The sequence below is a fragment of the Pinus tabuliformis genome, chromosome X (assembly GCF_031772625.1).
Source record: "Pinus tabuliformis cultivar Carrire ecotype Pingquan chromosome X, CPIR1, whole genome shotgun sequence".
NCBI classification, from domain to species: Eukaryota; Viridiplantae; Streptophyta; class Pinopsida; order Pinales; family Pinaceae; genus Pinus; species Pinus tabuliformis.
This window is the reverse complement of record NC_142308.1, coordinates 351,849,024-351,870,443: the sequence shown is the minus strand read 5'-3', so window position 1 is coordinate 351,870,443 and position 21,420 is coordinate 351,849,024. Positions and strand designations below refer to the sequence as shown.

General features: G+C 38.7%; 1 protein-coding gene across 1 annotated transcript in view; it reads right to left on the bottom strand.

The window, feature by feature from the left end:
* The window catches only part of LOC149139908 (2-alkenal reductase (NADP(+)-dependent)-like), a 79,114-nt gene that overhangs the window by 38,975 nt on the left and 18,719 nt on the right, over positions 1–21,420 (bottom strand). Inside the window, exon 2 of the mRNA XM_089446564.1 lies at positions 15,929–16,106. Coding sequence (XP_089302690.1) covers positions 15,929–16,106 — 178 coding nt within the window. The remainder of the gene's footprint in view (positions 1–15,928; positions 16,107–21,420) is intronic.

The following is a 21,420-nucleotide window of genomic DNA, read 5'->3' as shown; positions in this document are numbered from 1 at the left end:
ATGGATGCTTTGTTGTACTTGCTTGTTTACATGCTTCGACCTAGTAGCCCATCATGACTTCATCCTGATATTGCTTCAACATTAAATGGTGCTTTTGTTGGATGGCTTCTTCATCATGACATCTTTGTAGAGTAGAATCAATTATCTGCATCTTTCATATCTCCAAGGCCTTCATAGGTGTCAAGGGTCCTTCCTTCCTTTGTCAGAGTTGTCCAACCTTCTTTCAGGAGATATCTTCAATGGTTCTTTGTCAGATAGTGATTCTTTATGATCATGGTGTTCTTCACATGCTTGATCTCTTTCTTCATTTGCTTCTTCTTGGATAGATTGGTCAACCACCTTATGCTCCTTGTGAGAGCACTTCTTCATTGCTTGCTTCCTGGACTAGTTAGCATTTCTTCTTGCTTCTTAGTCAGCAATCTTATACTCCTTATGCGAGCATATCCTTTTGTTGACTTTCATTGCATTGTAGTACATGCCTTCGAGCATGTCCTTGGTGAAAGAGATTCTTTCATACCTAATCATGTTATAGAACTATTCCCATGACTCAATGATAACATGAGTAAACTTTGATGCATACATACCTCATCTTGATTCTCCTTTGATCATCTCAGCTTCATTTGGTTGTCCTTGGTGTGGCCCTTGCTTCATCTTAGCTTGCCTACATATCATCCTTTTCTTGAATCCCATGAATGGGATTCCCAATGAGACATCTGCTTTGGTTCATGAACCTTCTTTTGAAGATTCCATCATAGGATCTTAAAGACCCTTGCCTTGCAAATGTTTCTTTTCTTTTGATGATGGAGGTCTTCTAAGATTCTTAATCATGATCAATTTTCTTTCATCGTGGATGAGGTCCTATACTAGGTATGCTCCTTCTACATGAATATCTTGAGCTATATCTACCATGCTCCTATATTCTAGAAGATATTTCTAACCATGCATTTTGTTCTCATTATAAATGCTACTTCTACATGAGTATCTAGAACTCTATGTACTTCATGCTTCTAGATTCTAGAAGATGTTTCTAGCCATGCAATTTTATTTTATTCCTACATGCTCCTATCCTACTCAAAACCTTGAAAGAAGACTTTAAGTAAAGAGTTTGACTTAGTCATAGTAGAGATCCAGAGGATCTTCCTTCTTTTGCTTCTTTTCTTCTTCTTTCACCTCTTGAGTCATGTGAACTACTTCCCTCTTTCTTTTGTTGTTGTTGTCCTTCTTAAGCTTAGGACAATTCCTTTTATAGTGTCCATATTCTTGGCATCCATAGCATTGGATTTTGGACATATCTTTGTTGTTTGTTCTTCATGGACCAAATTTGTCAAATTTTCCCTTTCTCTTAGCCATGGTTGCAAATGCTTGCTCCTTTGATCCCACGTCTTCCTTTGCTTTAAGTCTGGTCTCCTCTGTCTTGCATAGAGACCACATTTCATTGTGTGGTTGCTTCCTTCTTGGCATATATGCTTGATGTGAAGTTGCCCCAATCCCCAGGTACAGCATTGAGTACTACAGTTGTCATTTCTCTGTCAGACATGAATTCCCCAAGCTCTTGAAGTTGATCCCTCATCTCAGAGATCTTCATGAAGTAGGGAGATATTCCTTCCTTTGATATCTTCATCTTGTACAATTCATTTCTTAGAGATATCATTTCTCCTGTTGTGGATACCGAGAATAGCTCTACTAGCTTATCATAAATTTATTTTGATGTTTCAAATTTGGAGACATAAGGAATGAGAGAGTCCTTGATAGATTCTATTAGAATCCTTTGAGCTCTTGTCTCATCCTTATTGTACTTGGCTAAGGCTTGGGTTTGTTCCTTAGCAGGGATAGCGATAATCCCTTTGACATGTTCTAGAAGTTCATTCTCCTTGAGAAGTAAATCAGTTCTCTTCTTCCATGCAAGAAATTTATTGGTACCTACCAATTTGTTGTGTTCCTTTCCTTGAATCCTGATGTTCCTCAAGATGTCTTCGCCAAGTGGGCTTGCTTGAGGATGAGACTTGCTTGATGATTTGTGGCTTGATGTAGGTCCCTCTTTGATTTTCTCTTCTTTGTAGGTGTCTTTATGTAAGGCTCTTCTTCTCCTTGATGTGATAGAGACTTCTTGGCTTGATGCTTCAACTTTTGTAGATGTCCTTCCTTGATGAGTGTTCTTGAGATGCCCTTTCCCTGATGTGTCACCTTAGGTCTGATACCATGTTGAAGAATCTAGGGCAATTAGGTGTAGACTGATTCTTCGGGACTTGATAACAATTTGTGAAGTCTTTTTATTTTTCTTGTCAGCTTAATATTCTTCTTTGTTTATTAATGCATGTGTGTGTGCTTCATCAAATTGCTATCAAAACATAAAATAAAAACACAAGATGTTGGCTCTCAGTCAAGGCCAAAACCTCTCTTTTCTTGAGAGGAAAACCCTTCGGTAAGTTTTCTCTTATTGAAGCTTCTTTCTTGATTAATGCCAAACCCTAGACCCTTGACTAGAAGATCCTCCAAGCAAAAGTCAAATCCTTCCTTTTCTCTGCACCATGTTTCCCCAGCACTTTGTCCACCTCCTTCCGAGACTTCATCCTTCCTTCCATTGTTAGTAGATCTTCTAGAAGAGATACTTTTATCTTTCTTACATAGTGATATCCTTCACCTGAGGATACTACTTCCTTCTCTTGATCATCTGAGTTCCTTCTTGATGTATACTGGTAGGCTTGGTGTGACAGCACTGCAGCCCTAATTCTCGCACGTGTGAGAGGTACCCTAGAGAATTAGGGTCCTTTTCCTTCACTAGAGAGATAGGCTTCTTCGCTTGACTTGGAAGGCCTTATAGGCCTAGTTTCAAACCCAACCAAGACTAATTCATGGAATGTTTGTCCCTGTTGTCATACCCGCAAACTTAACCACCCTTTATTCGCACGTGTGATTGTTTCTAGTCCTAGAAACAGTCCTCTTCACTTCGGCTTTTCTCCTCCTTCCTTTGCTGCACTAGGAGACTTCTTCTTCATCCTTCGTTACCCTTTCTCTAGCCTCCTTTCTTTGTTGATTTCAGAGCTGCTTGGTTAATGTTGTAATGGAGTGGACAGCCTCTATTTATAGAGGATTGTCCCTCCTTTTAAGCCGACTTGAAGATTATTTGCAAGCTGACTTGTTATGCTTACTTTAGATGGTTTCTTTGGTGGTGTCACATGCTTGACGGTGACTCTTTGATGGTGCCTTTACTTAGGAGACTTGACTTTGCTTGGAGGAGTATTCTTTGACTTCTATACAAACATATACATGATGCAACATGCCCTTAAGGTCTTCAACATTTTCTTTTGACTATTTGACTCACCTATAGCACTTTAACTTGTGCTATAGACCTATTTCTTTTCTTGAATAAATACAAATATCAAAAGTACATTTATGAAGACCAAACCTAGTTACATTTCCTTCAACAGACTTAACAGTTGGAAGAAAGCTCCCACTTTTGAAGAACTATGGACTTCCTGAAGTCAAGAAGAATTAAGGATCTCACTAGTTGCCAATCTTGAAGGAGTTTCAAATGCCTACAATGTTCAACACAAAGGAAAATTCAAGAAATCGAAAGGACCAGATAAAAAAAAGTAGACATGTGCAAAATTGAATGCTATCTATGTCATAAGAAGGGTCACTACATGAGTGACTGTCCCGACAATCCAAGAAATAAGAAGAGAGAAAGACTATGACCCTCGCAAGAGGAATATTCTCATCTTGGGTTCCCAGCCCTCAAGAATATCGGTCCTCTTGCCCACTCTTGTCTTGGATGCCCTACCACATCCTCAAAGAGTGTGTCGGATGCCAGATGATTACATAATCCTCCATTCTTTCTTCCAAACTGAAAACAAGAATGTCGTGTCTAACTCTCCCTCTTAACCAGGGACGAGTTCCAAGTTTCTCTTCACTCAGAAACTTGCTCGAGTTCCTTTACTCATAGGAACCTCCCAGAGTTCCCTCTTACCCAGGGGCTCTATCATCAGTACTTTATAGGATCTTTTGGTTGACTGATGATCCAAGACTTCGATGTCATCAATTTCTTCATATGTAGGGTTCAGCCATCCATCACTTTCCTCCATCATGTCATCTCGAAAAGTATCCTTCTTGGCTTTACATCTGGGGCTTCCTTCATAGGACCATCTATCTTCATCTTTCCTTCAACGGTGATTGTTCTAGATCATGAGGTACATAGTTGTGACATCTTTCACAATTCTTCTTACCATGGCCCTGAACACATACCAGACTTCTCCAAGAGGTCAGACAGCAAAAACAAATCACAAGTTACCTTTTGGTGATGGCCTTTTCCCAGAGACATCTCCTTGTAGGTATCAACATCATGTATACATGTTGACACATCTCCCAACGATAAGGGTCTTCATCTTTTCAGACTTCCATCAGAGTCTTTACATCATTCCAAAAGATTTCCTAGTCAAGTCTTCCTTATCCCCTAGATGTTGATTACCTTCATCATGTTTGCATAATTCACAATCTCTTCCATCCTCGCATCTTTCATTCCCAAAAACTTTCAATCAGAGTTCTTTAATTGTGATCAACTACCTCATACTTTATATGAGGACATATTATGTTGATTTCATCTAGTGTGACTTAAGTCTTTCAGCATCCTTTCAGATAATATGAACCCTTTTCCATAATCTTCCCATAGCACTAAATCTTAGCTATTCTAAATTGTCTTGTTTGAGGGCCAAACCTCCTTTCTTGTGCTTTAGTCCTTCAGCACTTTTCTCCACAACTTATCTTTCTTCCATTTTGTACAAGTACCATAAGTTGTTAGATGAGCAAGCTTCCTTGTCCCAAGGACACATGACATCTTTCTTATAAAGAGAAAATAGATGATTGTCTTCTTATCATCTTACTCAGATCTCTCAATTGAGATCTCATGAAGATGACCTTCTTTATTGCATTTCAGAGAGTATGTCTTCTAGCATTTCAACTAGGTCACTGCTGCACCATGACTGCAATCATCCTTGTTGCTCCTTCACTGAGATCATCATTGCTACTTCTTCATTATGTCAACGAGGTCTGTTGAGATCTTCATCATTGCTTCGCTGCTACATTATTGAGATCCTTACTACTTCTGTATCATTGACAACATTACTTCTGCATCATGACTGCTCCAGAGATTACCACCAAGGTGATCTCTATACCTTCATCGAGAACAAGATCAGCTGCACCTTACTGCAGATTGAGATGATGTGTAGCATTACGAGATCATGATCCTTTGTCATCATTACTTTGCCAAGACTGTGCCTATCATGATTATTATTGCTCCCATTTAGGATATCAATATTGTAGCCCTTTATACTATATACAAACCTCGTCACTGTTCCTCGAGATGCTTGAGATGTGATTGTGATCACAGTCATCACTGAAACATAATTATGTCGAGTCACTGTGCATGACTGATGTAGTCTATGTATACATATGCTGACTTATCTATCCATAGGTAACTGTGTATAAGTGTCAAGATAATTCGTTGTAGTGAGAGCATTGATACACATGTATTCTAAGGCTGCTAGGAGACAGTATACACTTCACAGTAATGTCGTGACTGTAATGTATATTATGCATGAAGATTGTTGTGATTGCATCTTTAATTTCACCAAGTCCATCACTGCGCTAGAATCTGCTTAGGGTATGTCAAGACCATTAGTCATGCAATTGTGATATATCAAACAGATCCATATACCAAGAAGTGCCAAGACGTTATGACAGAGATGTCAAGATTGTCATCACAGAGTTTATGCTGAGATCATATCTAGCCCATATCTTAAGTTATAGCTGTGTCCTCTTTCGAAATCAATCCTTGCAACCGAGATCTATCCATCACTGCACCTAGTACCCAACCGAGGTGCAGTCAAATCCTAGGAGCGGATGCGAGATCTCATTTTCTTGATTGCGGATACCCGAGATTTGTTCCGTATATTTGATACATGACTATGCATAGGCAGAGATTATTATCACATTATTCAAATCAATCCGAGTTACTGTGGTTCAATAGGTTTAGGTTGCTGTGATGATGCCACCGAGATCTATATGACATAGTAGTACTGCACCCTTGTCCGAAGTATTCACTGCTTCATTTATCCCTTCATTTCACAGGTGCGCTGAGGGTATTTAGCCTAGGATACAATTCATTTTTGTGTTATCTGAGATTTGGTCATGACTGCACCTAAAACCCTAGCCAAGGTGCAGTCAGACCTTGATTCGGATCTCTGCTCCATACCTATCCGAAGCACTGTGATATTCCTTCATCCGAGACCCAAAAACATTAGCCTTCCTGTGGTGCGGATCTCCTCCATGCCCATATGAAATTTCAGAGAGGAAGAATTGCGAGATTCATCTTGTGCCTTTTTGCACTGACCCATGTCAACCATAGTCGAATGCTTGCCAACCACTGCATGAGAGAGTTGATCTTCGTCACGCCCTTTATTGAACTCCCCTATGATACCATGTTGAGAAAATTGAAGGGCAATATAAATATTTGATTTCTCTTTAACTATGACAACTGCTTGAGATATTATTTCTACTTCTTACTGTTTATATGAATTATTATCTTCAAACAGTTACCAAGACAAGAAGATCAGAATACACAAGTACACAACATATTGACAACAAGCCAGGGCAAAAACCTCTCCAATCATGAGAGGAAAAACCCTTTGAACTCTTTCTTATAGAATCTTTATTGAGAAATTACATGACCCAAACATTGACTCATAAATGCCTTCAACATCAAATGACAATACCTCCAAACATGTACCCAAACATAATGTATCCTCCTGCAGATCTGAACAGTATATCTGGTCTGAGCAAAATGCATGTCAGTCAACAATATTGGACTCGGATAGGCTCTTCTAGCCCCATGCTACCTTCGCACTTCATGTAGACCCATCACACACCTTAATAGGCTCTTGATCTGAGATTTGTGATGCCAATGTAATGACTGTTCTAGGGCAGCGAGAACAGAAGTTTTCGTTTCAAAACGTGAGCATATATGCTAGGAGAGTTAGGGCTCTTCTAGCCCTACGATGACTTCAATTTATTCGGTAATGGCTTCCTTCGTCCAACTGCAGCTCGTATGGACCTTCAACCCAACTGTATACACAAGAACTGAGATACCCTAACCCGGATCAGAATGCCGCAATAGAGAACAGGCTTGTGGATGAGGGAACAGACCTCCTCAACGACTATGGCTATCCTCATCATCGACCCTTTCACTTCACTTGTATTCACGAATGAGAAAAATGAAGTTTGTTGTGTCTTGAAGAGGTATCAACACAACCTATATATAGGCTTGCTTCCTTATCATCGAGCCAACGTGATATTTTGACATGATCCTTTTAGCCGACGTGATCCTTCATTTAGTCGACGTGATAATAAGAGGTTTCCATATTTATTCAAGCGGTTCCTTTGCATCAAATATGTGGGTACACGTTGGAGTATTCATTGATGATCTAGAATGACTTACATTCATTTACATTTACAAAAATAATACATGACTGTCTTCATTTTGTCTTGAGCTCTTTAATTAGAGCAAAAATAATGAAGACCGATCCTAGTTACACTATTTTCAACATCTCCCTTTATTGTCTTGATTAGGAAAACATTTGTTATATCCTCAAGGAGTATGGAAGAGAGAGCCTCCCAAGACAAGGTTTGTCAAGAAACAAAGGTATGCCTTAAACTTACAAAACATTAATTTCCTTATAATAAATGTTTATTCATTTGACGATCTATTACTAACATTGTTATGTCTGGCTATATTGAATCATAATGATTCTTGTGTTGGGTGATTCATCATTTGATAAATCGACACTCCTTACATCCTTGATTATTCTTATAGAACCCTAGAAAGGTTATCTAGAAAACCTTAACCTAAGGGTATGATAATGTTAATGTTTGAAACCCTAAAACTGCTTAGGGTTATTGGGAAATGCTATTTAAAGTTTTTGTCGCTAATGTCTCGTTTGGAGTTTTGGTATGATTATGGAAACCCTAACTTGTTAGAGTTGAATGATAATGTCTAAAATCTTGAACCTTTGAAGTAGTGGTAATTTAGGGTTTTCTATGTTCTTATATTGAAACCCTAGCTTGATTAGGGTTTGGTGGAATGCGTAAGCAAGATCCTTATAATGTCTTAGAAATGATTTCCTTGGAATGTGTGTGTTCGTCCAATCAAACCCTAGTCTAATCAATTTTCTTATCTGTCTAACTCTTATTGATTTTTGTGAAGTTGGGTTTGACTAGCACATGATATGAAATGCCTATGCATGATGATGAAGTCCTAGATGTATGAGTTGACCTATTTGTCATCAATCCTAGGTTTTGGAACTAAGCCCTAGTCGAAATTTGTTTCTCTAAGATGATAGTATTTATGCATTCTAGGGTTTTGAAGTTAAACCTTAGTAGAAGAAAAATCTCTGATATGTGACGAAAATGTGATAGTTTGAGATTTTTGTAAGATTGTTGCAATCTGAGTCTTAGTTATGATTGATGTTTAACTGTTTGAGAAAATCTAGAGTTTGCAACAAACCCTAGTGGAAGCTAGTCATGTTATTGATTGAGTTGTGATTGGTTTTGATTGTCAAATCTCATGTATGAAATCTAAGGTTTGTATGAAACCCTAGAGGGAAGTCATTTGTCATTGCCTACTGTTGATGCCCTCCTCTTCCTCCACCCTGCAACTGTCCCTCTGAAATCGATCTCCTCTACTTGAGAATCGATTTTTCTTGAGATACTGAGTATTTGTCAGTGTGTCTCCAAATGATCCTCAAGTCTTCTCTTATACTTTTCCTGTTGACAAATCAACAGCCGAGATTAAGTCCCTAATCAACGGCTAAGATTAAAACAGACTTGAACCTCGTCTCGTAGAAGCTTCTCACCCTTATCTTTGTTAATACCCATTAATATTTTTATTTTCCTAAGTTTAGACTTAGGAACCCATTAAAAATATTAATTATTTTAATAACTCCTCATCCGGGTGGAATTTCTCAAAACGATTTCTGGGTCTTGGAGATCTCATGTGCCTTAGCCTCTCCTCCAAATTTTAAGGCTAGAGCACATCTGATGCTACCAAAAATCAACATTTTCTGCCCCAGCAACTGCTGCAAAAAACTGTGTCTCACCTGAAGATTGCTCTGCGCTGAAGCTTCTGTTGCGTTGCTCCCTCTGCCGCTAACAGAGCTCGATCTGGAAATGTTACCTATTTGTCAACTCACTTAGAGAGAGATTTTCCTTGAGAATCTTGCCCTCCTGGCCTGGAATGCATAATCCCTCTGGGGATTCGATCTGTTGCCTACGCAACACTTCGATCTCCCTCCTTTTCTTCAACGTTAGGCTCTTCCGGTCTGTTCTCTTACTTCACCTGCGCTCTGATACCATGCAAAAAAGCTGGAAACCCCGAATCACTACTGCAACAACTGATTATATTTCTACTACTGAATCAAGTTATTTACAGTATTATACGGTAAACATCAAAATAAATACAACTGCAGCCTTCACAACTTAAATAATATGCGAAAACAAGAACTGATCAAGAAAGAAATAGCACACACAAGTGACATTGTTGTTTTTGGACAAATATCCCTAGAAAAACCCAATGCAAAATATTGATGCAACAGCTGAGAGTTTGAATTATTATGCAATAATTTCTGAGTACAATTCTTCAAATGCCCAAATTGGAAATCCTATATAGAGATCTAACTGGACAAAAAGGTAGTGAGATGATCTCACACTGTCACTAGGATATCCGGCACCGATCTGCATTGGAGATGAGCCTTTGCGTTGTCTCTGCGCAGTACTGCATCACACCCACGCAGTTACTGCGTCATTGCTACTGGGACTGCACTGAACCTCCTCTCAATCCTCTTCTTGCTAGACACTTACGCCCTATGGCCTCCCAGTCTCACACCCTAGCTTCGGCACTAGATCGCAACTGTTCCCCAGCAGAAATACGGACTCCCTCTGAAGCTCTCCACTACCACAGTGTAGCTCTACGCTGCATCTACGTGGCCAAGTGTTGCCTCTTTGAACTACTCTCTGCCCTCTCTGCCTTGCACTCTCCGGATCAGGAAAACTTCTTCCAGAAAATTATCCTTATCCCTCACTGCAAAAAACCTCCTCGATCACCTTCTCCGGCAACTACTGCACTGCTCTCTTGAGAAAATCGATCTCTAATCTCTCACCCAATGTGTTTTCCAAATGCCCATCAAGCCTCTTCTTATAATCTTCTCGTTGATCAATCAACAACCCAAATGATTCTAATCAATGGCTCAGAGCATTTTGGCTTGATTCTTGTCTTCTTCTAAAAGTTTAGACTTAGGCATCCATAAAAAATAATTAATTATTTTAATAAAATTGTCTTCGGGTAGAATTTCCCAAAACGATTTCTAGGTATTATGGAATACATGTGTCCTAGCCTCCTTGCAAATTTTGAGGCTTAGAGCACATCCAATGCTACCAGAAATCAACACATCTAAGTAAACCAAGTTTGTTAGTCAAGGGTAAATTAACACTTAATATGGGGCCTCCCTTCCAAATTTAGGGCTTTGATCACGTAATAGTGTTACCTCCCTAGGTAGGAGTGGCTAATAGGCGATCATATTAGGTGTTCCCAACCCCTAAGGGGAAGACATGTCCCTAGTACATCCTTCAATCAATAGGTGGCATGTGATTAATGATGGAATGGAATGAGGATAAAGGGGCTCAGGGCCAGATGCCATGGTCAAAGGGGTAGCAATAATGAGGGAGTCTACATTCTGGGCATACAGATGTGAGTAGGGAGCAGTCGCGAATGCATAAGTTACCTTGGCCTTTGTTTTTCCACCCCTCTTATTGCCTTTGCCTTTTCTTCATTTTTCTTTGTATTACAGCTCGAAGCTCTAGGAAATGAGAGCATGTTGTGTATGATGTATAGCAGTGGTTACCCTTTTAAAGGTGGGGCATTTTACTGCCCACCAAGGGTTGGGACGTGCAAGGTTTCCTTTTAATGATATAATAGGGCAACATTGGCCCCAGGAACTAAGTGATGGCCATAATGATAAGGGGTAGAGCTCATGCTTGGCTTTTGCCCACGTGCTAATATTAATGTCTCGACCATATTTTTCATTTTATAATTTTATTTCTTTCATTTCTTGCTTGTGGCCATGATATGCTCTTACTTTTCTTTTAGCTATTCGACCCCCGAGGCAACGTTTCCAGGCATGACCTAGATGTGTGGACAAGGGGAGGGGGTGTGCTAGCACCCTATGGACCCAATGGTCACCCAGAGAGTGGAGATGGTAAATGGGGCTCATAATGTGCAAAGGGAAGTGATAAATATGGAATGGGAAAATGGGACCATGCTACCAAAATCAAGGTTTCCCAAGTAGTGCCCATCCTAAAGCCATGGGCCAATTGTTGATTTTTGGAAGCATCGGATGTGCTCTTAGCCTCAAAATTTGCAGGGAGGCTAGGACACATGTATTCCACAATACCTAGAAATTGTTTTAGGAAATTCCACTTAGAGACATTTTTATTAAAATAATTAATTATTTTTAATGGTTGCCTAAGTCTAAACTTAGTAAATTAAAATAATTAAAGGGTATTAATCTAACTGTGGATGAAACTTCTAGAAGAAGACGAGGATCAAGCCAAAATGATCTGAGCCATTGATTAGGATCTATTATGGGTCGTTGGTTCTCAACAAAATGATTATAAGAGGAGGCTTGATGGGCATTTAGAAATCACATCGAGTGGGAGATCAGAGATCGAATTTCTTAAGTGAGCAACGCAAAAGTTGCCAGAGAGATTCAAAGTGATTTCTTGCAGAGAGGTGCAGGGATAGTTCTGGTTGGAGATTTCTCCTAATCAAGGAATACTCAGCAGAGGAGGCAAAGAGAGATCAAAGAGAGGCAGCACAGAGGCTATGTTGGCCAGCGTAGGCTGATGCAGAGGCAGTGCAAAGCCTTGTGGAGATCTGTATTTTTGCTGGAGAGATCGATTTATGAAACCGGAATGTGAGACCGAGAGGACAAAATCGAAGTCTCAGAGAGGCAAATCGATCAGCAGAGGAAGTGACGCAGTCCCTAGGAGTTGTGACATTGGGCCTACGCAGTGACAGCACAAAGGCAGCAAGGGACTAGCCATTTTGTGGTTGGATTAGTCAGGATCACCAATGATAGTGTGAGGTATTTCTCACTAATATTCTGTCAGTGATATTCTCTATACGGTGCAGCAACTAAGGGTTTTTCCGAGGACATTTGTCCAAAAACAACAGTGTAATGTGTTGTGTATTTCTTTCTTGCTCAATTTCTTGTTTTCGCTTATAATTTAATTGGTGAAGACTGCAGTGTATTAGTTTCGGTGTTCACTGTAGGAAACAATAAATAATTTGCTCAGTAATTAATAAATAGAAGGAACTTAATCAGCTGTTGCAGTGGTGATTCGAGATTCCGAATTTTCACACCAATAGGGAAGGTCCCACTGGACTAGGATTCAAGGTTAACCCTCCATTTAAGGCGAGGGACATGTTAAGCTCTTTCTACCATTTTAAGGCTTTGATTAAGCAGTTTGATCAAACTTGAGAAATGTCAACTAATGTCCCCAGAGAATCAAGGTAGAGGCAATGGCTAAAAAAGAGGAGAAGAATCTAGATTCTAGATGGTTGAGGCTCAAATAGTTAATCATTAATGTACTAGGGATGCCATTTCCGTCTTGATTTATGTACAAGTATGCATGCTTTAATATATTTTGCAACGAATTTGGTATTCTGGATGTTTTTTTAAGATAAATGCAATGACATATATACATATATATAGATGCTTCGAGGATAGTTTGATTCCAAGGATTTTGGGAAAATGGCGCTTCACTTCCAAAAAACCCACCCGCTTCATCCTTGCTTCATGCAACATTGTTTCTAGTTATCTTCCACACATTCTTCTAAAAATTGTTGTAATTTTTTCCTTAGTTTACTCTCTAATTTAGCCTTTATTTCTCATAGTTTAATCACTATTTTCATGGCTAGATATGTTGCTATTATAAACTATTGTTTTGCTGCAATTTGTTGGTTCAAAACTCTAGTTTTTAGCAGCCTCGAGTATTTCTTGATTAGGTGTGTTCAAGTAATCTATTTGAGACTCTTTAGGCCAACCCTAGGTTTTAGATTGACCCACAGATCCCTTGAACACAAATCCAGAGTTTTCCATCGACCTCAATCCCTAGTTTGTCATATCTTTATCTAGTGGATCTATGTTGTAGGATCCTTAGGGAGCACTCAGCTTACGATCCTTGGGTTACATGATCCCTAAGCCCTACCAAGGAAGCCTCCCTTGTGTTGGATTGTGTCCTTCGCTAAAGAGAGGGGAGTAGTTGCTTAGGTTATAGTGGTATCACTCCTGTGTGTTGCACATTGTATAGATTACCTAGCGAGGCTTTGCACTGGGTGCTAGATTTTGCTGCAACAGACACCTTTCAATATGCCATGCATCCAATTTTGCAACTTGAAGTCTGAAATTTGTACATGAGACAACCTGACCTATCTTCTTTATGATACCATAGGTGGCACTCAACTTGGACTTCACTTGCTTCGAATATCACTATTTTACCAAAACATTTGTTTGAGACTAGTTTCACGACTAAATAGAAACCCTGACTTGTATAGTATGCCATGCATCCAATTTAGCAACTTGGAGTTTGAAATTTGTCAATGAGACAACCTGACCTGTTTTCTTTCCAACACAATAGGTGGCACTCAACTTGGACTTCACTTGCTTCAGATATCACTATTTTACCAAAAACACTTATTCGAGACTAGTTTCATGACTAAATAGAAACCTTGACTTGTATAGCTCGTAACTTTGAAATTATAAATTTATGCCATAAATAGTTCACTCTGTCATCTTTTCAACCCCACAAGTCCCATGAGATTAGAACATCACAACAAAGATTTGTCATTAACATAGTAATATGACTCATTTGAAGGAGCCAAACCAAGGATCATCCACTCTAATACTAAATGTTATGTGCCAAACAACCCAATAATCATTGAAGACACCAATTTTGGTAGTGCCACATCTATAATAGGTGAATGAATGAATAAAACTTAAAAGCCTCTTTGTGGGGGCAACCTCCAATTACAAGATATCAAATGCACAATAAGAGATGATTATTCAAAAGGGTCTCCTTGATTTATAAATAGGAGAAAGAAAGAACATAAAGCTACACTCTATACCAACTTGACTATAACTAATATAATGATAGGGAATGACGGTTAGGACCCTAACATACATATGATATACGTATAGATGTGTGTGTGGGTAGATGGGTGTATGTCGTATCCCAGCCAACCCATAGGCAAAAGAAAATGATCCATAAAAATTCTAAAATACAATTCATAGATTTCAAATTTACAGATAAAGCTGAAATAAATACCATTAAGGGAGGCTCAAGTCCTCTATTCATAATTTTATTTATAAGAAATTAGGGTTAGCAGTCTTTTTTGTTTGTTTTTCATTGTAATGACCAAACATTAGTTGAAAGGGCTATACATTTGCTGAAACAGTCAATACAGCATTTAAAAAATATAAAATACCATTGAAACATTTCAACAGCATTTCAAAGGCATTGCATACGAGGGTCCATTTGTAAAATGCTGACACATTTCCAGCAACTAGAAGTGGTGTTCCAGTAGCACAGGTCTAAAGAGGACACTTGAACCAGTGTTAAACAGCACAGCTATGGAAAGTGTCAAAAAAACCTAAAGAAGACACCCATACAAGTCAAAAGAGGTCCATCTGACAATGGTCTAGCAGCAACTTTGAGTGGTCGTGAAAATGAGCTGAGTATAAATCCTGGCAGGGATGCTCCTCCGCTATGTGGGGTTCACCAAACACGGTTATTGATCATGGGCCTTGTGCCAATTGTAGCCTTCATGCAGAACATTATTGATGTACCCTTCAAGCAGAATATTGTAATGGTATTAGCAAGGTGTCAGCAACCCATTTCTCACACAGGTACGGGAGGGTGGGATGTGTTTATTTCCTGGTTCACCGTCCATAAAAAAGGCGGCTTTCCCTTTAAAGAAAGTGAGTCAGAAGAGATTGTTAAAAAGCAGACAAAATTGTTGTAGCAAAACGAGGGAAAATAGATGAAAAGCAGGTTATTGAACAGAAACCACTGTTAAGCTGCTTTTTCTGGCTGGGAACAAAAGCATCCTGCAGCAGGTGAGAACCTTAACCTCTAATCATTAAAGAGGCGCAATTCACCAATACATGGCATCCATGGAAAAAATGAATCTACTTCCTTTTGGAACCATTTTCTCTGCCAGTGAACCAGTAACTCTCCCGTGTTTCTTTCTGTACATTTTGTAAAAAATACATTCTAATCAAGAAAATTCAAGCCCAGTATTGACTAGTTTGGCTGCATTGAAGCCATAATGTCTTCACAATGCAAATGAAATATAATCTACATGAAATCCGACAAAGTAAAAAGCATTCATAGGGCACATCCATGATTTCATCAATTGCATGCTCATGCATGGCAAGGTCACCGCGTGCTATGTGAAACCAGTTAAAAAGAGCAACAACCTACTTGTCCAATGATCAATCACAATGGCTTCTGGATTAGGAAATTTCTCACTGATCATGAAGATGAAGAAAACAAACGGTATATCTATGTTTCAGCATATATGCATATATATGTCCTGCCTAACTAAATAAAGTATCAGAGGAATGGCTTTGAGAAAAACAAAAGGATGTTTATTCAAATAATAATGAAAGAGATGTCCCTGAATGAACCCCACTAAAAATGCCTCACTAAACCTTAGCTTGACCATGCAACAGGGAAAATTTATGTCAGTGTTTCTGCTTAAGTACAATGGAACACTACAAGTACATCTTATAAAAAGAGGAACATGAAATTTTAGCAATACCTAAAACACCCACAAAATATGAAAGTGGTACATCCGTATATTTGATCTTTGTTAAGTTACTCCCTTTTGGTATTATGCTGTACTCTTCCCATCCTATAGTACCAGATACAAAGTCACCCTCTCTGAAGTCTGGGTGATTTGAGAGTATCACTTTAGCCACCCCAAATCCTTGTATAACCTGCCAGAAAAGGATCGACATCAGTACCAGAACAAGCTCCAAAACTCTATATGAAATTACAAGCAAAATTATAAGAAATGTTACATTGATTAAATGGAAGAAAGGGGCTTGTTTATTATTTCCTGCCAAATCAGAGGTCCGGGCAATGAAATAAAATAGATAGAGATCCAGACTGCCAATTAGGAAATCTTCACAATTAACTCCAGCAAAAAGGGAAGGGTCAATCTGCCTATGAGCAGCCAAATTTTCTATAGAAAGCGAGAATCTTCATATTTTCCAGATGTGTGTGTGTGTCTTTTTTTACCTTAAATAATATAGCTGCAATGGAATATGAACGACAGCTTTTCCTCTTTTCGATCTATTATCTCAATTAAGAAATATGTCCACTGTTCAGAAATGGGAACAGAGAATCAATAGAATTTTGTGCCATTCAGCTTACTTGAAATTCATTATACATGAAATGCATCATGTATTCTGCCATGTGCAACTTTTCCAATCTTTCTCATTAGTCCCTGGGCTCCAGGATATTAGGCCCTAATTTTTCTTGTGTATTTTATAGCTAATAAGTTGATGAGTTTGAAATCATATACTTGTCCATTCATTGAACTCAAAGCTTCTTGAAGTCTCTCTTGGGTCAATACCATTTCTACAGGGATATCCCCAGGGTCCAGTTGATCTTTAGCTTTTGTCAACTACATCCTGAACTGCCTGTATCTGTGAATTTAAATTAAAAGTGTTGGGCACTCTTGCCGCAAAATCTAGCAGGCCTTGGGGAGGAAACCCTACAAGGTGTAAACAAGACCAAGAAGCAATAATGGGGTAGTGGCCCACTATCACCACAGCCAAAACACCCTGCTCTTTATGGACTTTCACCAATGGGAGGAGTCCCAGTAGGAAAGAGAGCACTTGTAATAGATATTTTATGGTTAATGTGTGAAATGATCTTAGTAGGAACTCTTTTAGAAAGATGCAATTTAGATTCAAGGCTTCACAAGGAAGCAAATTGCTTTCTATAAAGAGGCCTAGAAATGAGGGCACAAGACCTAGGGTTTGATAGATTTGATGTGTGTTCGAGTAACTCGAGGTCGGGCTAGGAGAAAAGATTTCTTACAATGTATACCAGCTAAGCCAAGGCTTATAAAACCTTGAGGAGGCCCTTAAGTTGAAGGAAGGAGAGCCATTGTTTCCCTCTTACGCAAGCAATTAGGGCAAGGAAATTTAAAGATGAAATTGAAGTGGATGCCCACCAAAATGATAGATTTAGTGGCAAATACTATCCTCTTGATGTTTAGCCTCTCCAACCACCAAAATTCCTCTTGCCTAGGGAATCATACCAAACCCTAGTTTCCTAACCCAGCCTTGAAAGGATCGAATTCAGAGAGAGAAAATATGGATAAAATTAAGATGTGATCACCAACCAAATGTACCAGTCCCTTGTTCCTTGGGAGTATGGACTCCTCAATGCATTAAATCAGCCAAAGAGCTTCTAAGGAAGCCAAAATTTTAATGCCCTAGCAAGCAAAATTTCAACAATTCCTATCCAATGGAAGATGCATTTTTCATGGGAGAGCTACCAAGAGTTCACCACTAAGGACATTCATTTTGTAAAGCCCTGAAATTTTTAACAGGATATAACTATTCAAAATATAAGAATTTATCAATTTGTTGTTGAGTACCTACCTGATGTTGATGTTGAGTACCTACCTGGTTGAAGATGCTTCTGATTTGCTCCAGTTCTCGCTCTAGTTCCCGCTCCAGTTCCCTCTCCCGTTACCAAAACACCAAAAACCTCCAAGCCAAACTAGGTACAGTCTCAGCACCCAGCCCCAAAATACTTCAAATTTGAAGTATTTTGGTCCCCGTGCCCAAAAGTCTCAAGAACAACTGCTCAAGCTCCATTATTCTCTATGTCTTCCTCTTGTTAGTTCCTCCTCTGCCTCCCTCTGTGTCAAAGAATGTCCCCCTTTCTACAATACCCTTCCTCCTTTTATGCCCTCAGAGACTCCTCCACTGCTTCCTCTTTCTTTATTGTTTTAATTTGATAAGTTCATAAGTTGTAGAGGCGGTCACCGCCTTCTCCCCTTCCCAATTTGCTGACCATGCACTCTTATTTATACAATATCTCCTTTATCATAATGTTATGTTTCACTTTTGTTTAAATCGAATTATTTTCATAGTATTATGGTTTTATATATTCTTCTCTTTATTACATTCACTATTTAATATATATATATATATATATATATATATATACTTTCCTTTAATTTTATATGGTAGAATTATATATATGTATTATGGTGGTGGTACGTATATCATATACCCTACTATATTCTTGTAAGTTAGGTATTCATTTCAATAGTTAATTCGTTACCTAAATACGGACGTTTCTTTCAATATTAACTAATATATATACTAGTGCAATGCAGGCGATGCAAGCATATGTAGCTATCATATGCATGTCTCGTGTGCATGCTAATATCTCTATGTCTCCATTAATTTAAGATGGGTCCTTACACATTTACACATTATTTATGAGTAATGTATGCAATCGATCATCTAGATTGGCATTCAATAGATATTCAACAAATTAAGACACAATTACAATTGCTAGAATCAAAAAAATTCCATACATTAGAAATGTAAGAAACAAATTTTCAACATCTAGATACACTTACAAGATAACATGCAAAGAATCCATTCCATTCATCCAAATAATAGCTCCAAAGATAGACAAATTACCTCCAAATGTCAAAGTGCATTAAGATTACTCCAAATCCTCCAGAAGAGAAAAGTGTGAATTGCTCAAGAGGACTGAAATTCCAAGTAATGAGATGATGAAAGATCAAAAATAAATGATCTCTAATATATATGTGTGCTACTAATGTCTAATGATGCCTAGATGTTAAAATTGGCAACTACGGCCAAATTCCACCTTAGGAAAGCTCATATGATGGAGATGATTATTGCATTGGATTCTTCTTTTCGAGAGGTCCAATTTTGATATAAAGATCATCTCATTTTGATAAGCAGAAATGGAATTTTGAATTTATTCTCTCTCATGCACAAATTGTCAAGGTCGGCCTCAGTCAAATGTAGGCTCATAAGCCCAATAGATGTGACTCCTCACCCTCAACGAAGTGTATAAATAGGAGTGACCTCTCTCCTCATTTGGACATCACTCATCTCATCACACATCTCTCTCTCTCCTCTCTTGATTGGTTCGTACAGCTTGGAGGCAATGTTCTCTACTTCGCACATGTGAAAGGAGGACGAATTTCAGCACTGTTTTGGAGGCCGAAAATTTCAGGAAACAAGACAGAGTTGACCAGCATTGACTTGGGTGATTTTGACCAGCGTTTACTTCATTCTATAGGGCAGAATTTCGATTTTTCATAGCCGCATTGATTGGCATAGTTTTCAAGGTGATTGAGACAGTTTGACTAGTTTGACTTCAGCATTGACTTTAGCGTTTGACCACATAAATTACAGCAATGTTTGACTGGGTTGACCAAATTGTTTTTGGGTTGACTTTGACCCTCTTGGAAGGCCGAATTTATCTGCTGTTGACCGCGCTACTTGGAGGACATTTTGGAGCTGCTTTGACCACCATTGACTTTCTGGTCAGGGCTACATTTGACTATTGTTGACTGTTGATTTGACAAGATTGTTTTGGGCAGGTTAATTTGATATTTGTACTCTCTCTCTGCTGAACTATTGAAGAATAATAAAAAGATTTGATCAAAGGGTTTCCCCACATTGGGGTTTTTCCCTGGCATCCGCCACATCCTTTGTCCTCTTGTCTTGGCTTGTCTTCTGCACATATTTTTATGTTCTATCTACATTTATTGTCAATGTGTTTAAATTAACATGATTGCTATTGGATATAATTGGAAGTTGTCATTCGGCTAATAAGGAACATTGAAGTAAATTGTGCTAAAGCATACAACATACCATTGTTATCTAAAATTAACATGGTATCAGAGCTCAGGGGAAGACAAAGCCCAAGCAAGAGTGAGCAAAAGCAATCACTAAGGGAAGTTGTTGGACAAGGACTTGGACCTAGTCCCAATGACGACTACATCTTTCTTCAAATCCGAGGGCAAGGTTAAGGAAAAATCCGACTATCATGCATGGAAGATGACTCTAGATTTGACATTGGAAGAAAACGATGCTATGGACTATATCAAAGGAAGAATTGTGGAGCCTCCTTCAAATGCATCCGCAACTGCACAAACAAAGTACAAGAAAGATGAGGTTAAAGCTAAGAAAATTATTGTTCATTCTATTCACAAGCCTTTGGTTGCCTATATTTCTAATTTGGAAACATCTAAGGAGATGTATGACAAGTTAGTTGGGATGTTCAAAGTAAATAATGCAAATCAAGTTCTCTTTCTCAAGAACAAGTTGAAAGACATCAAGATGGATAGAGGAGAATCCATCGAATCCTACTTCATGAGGATTACCGAGATCAAGAATGATCTCCTATCTATTGGAGAAGTCATTGGTGACAAAGGGGTTACTCTTATTGCACTTGGAGGCCCTACAAGAGAATGGGATATGCTCAACACTACCATCCTCAACAACCACAGGATTCCGAGATTTGATGCATTATTGGCTAGATGCACTCAAGAAGAAATAAAGATGATGGAAAGAGACAAGCCCTCAAAAGGAAACAATCCTACCGCCTTCTCCGCTCATTCTAAGAGGAGGAACAATGTTGATCCAAGGAATCAAGGACAAGGATTCAAGCCGAGATATAAATGAGGAAGAAAAGAAAGATGCTTCAATTGCAACGGGTTTGGCCACTTCGCTAGAGAGTGTCCTCACAAGAAGGATACTCCAAGAGATGATGACAACCATAACAACAACTTCAAGGGCAATGGCAATCAAAGGAACAACAAGTTCAATAACAAAAGAAAGAGGAATGTTCTTGCTGCTCGAAATGGAAATGGTTGTCCTCCCAAGAAGTTGAGAAACTCCAGGTATGAAGAAGTTAATGTTGTAAAGCAAAAATAATTTTATCTTATTTCTTCCCTCACCACTGCCTCTCCTTCGAATACATTGAATCATTGGTTCATTGATTACGGTGCCTCAAGGCACTTCACTGGGTACAAAGAAGCTCTCTCTAACTTGATTGAAAAGAAGACGAATATGGAGATTATACTTGGGGATAATACCACTTATCCCGTGAAAGCCATTGGGACTATTACTCTTCACTTAAATCAAGGTCAAACCCTCCAGCTACAAGAAGTATTATATGTACCCGATCTGAAAAAGAACTTGGTCTATATTTCTGCGATGGAAGATAAAGGTT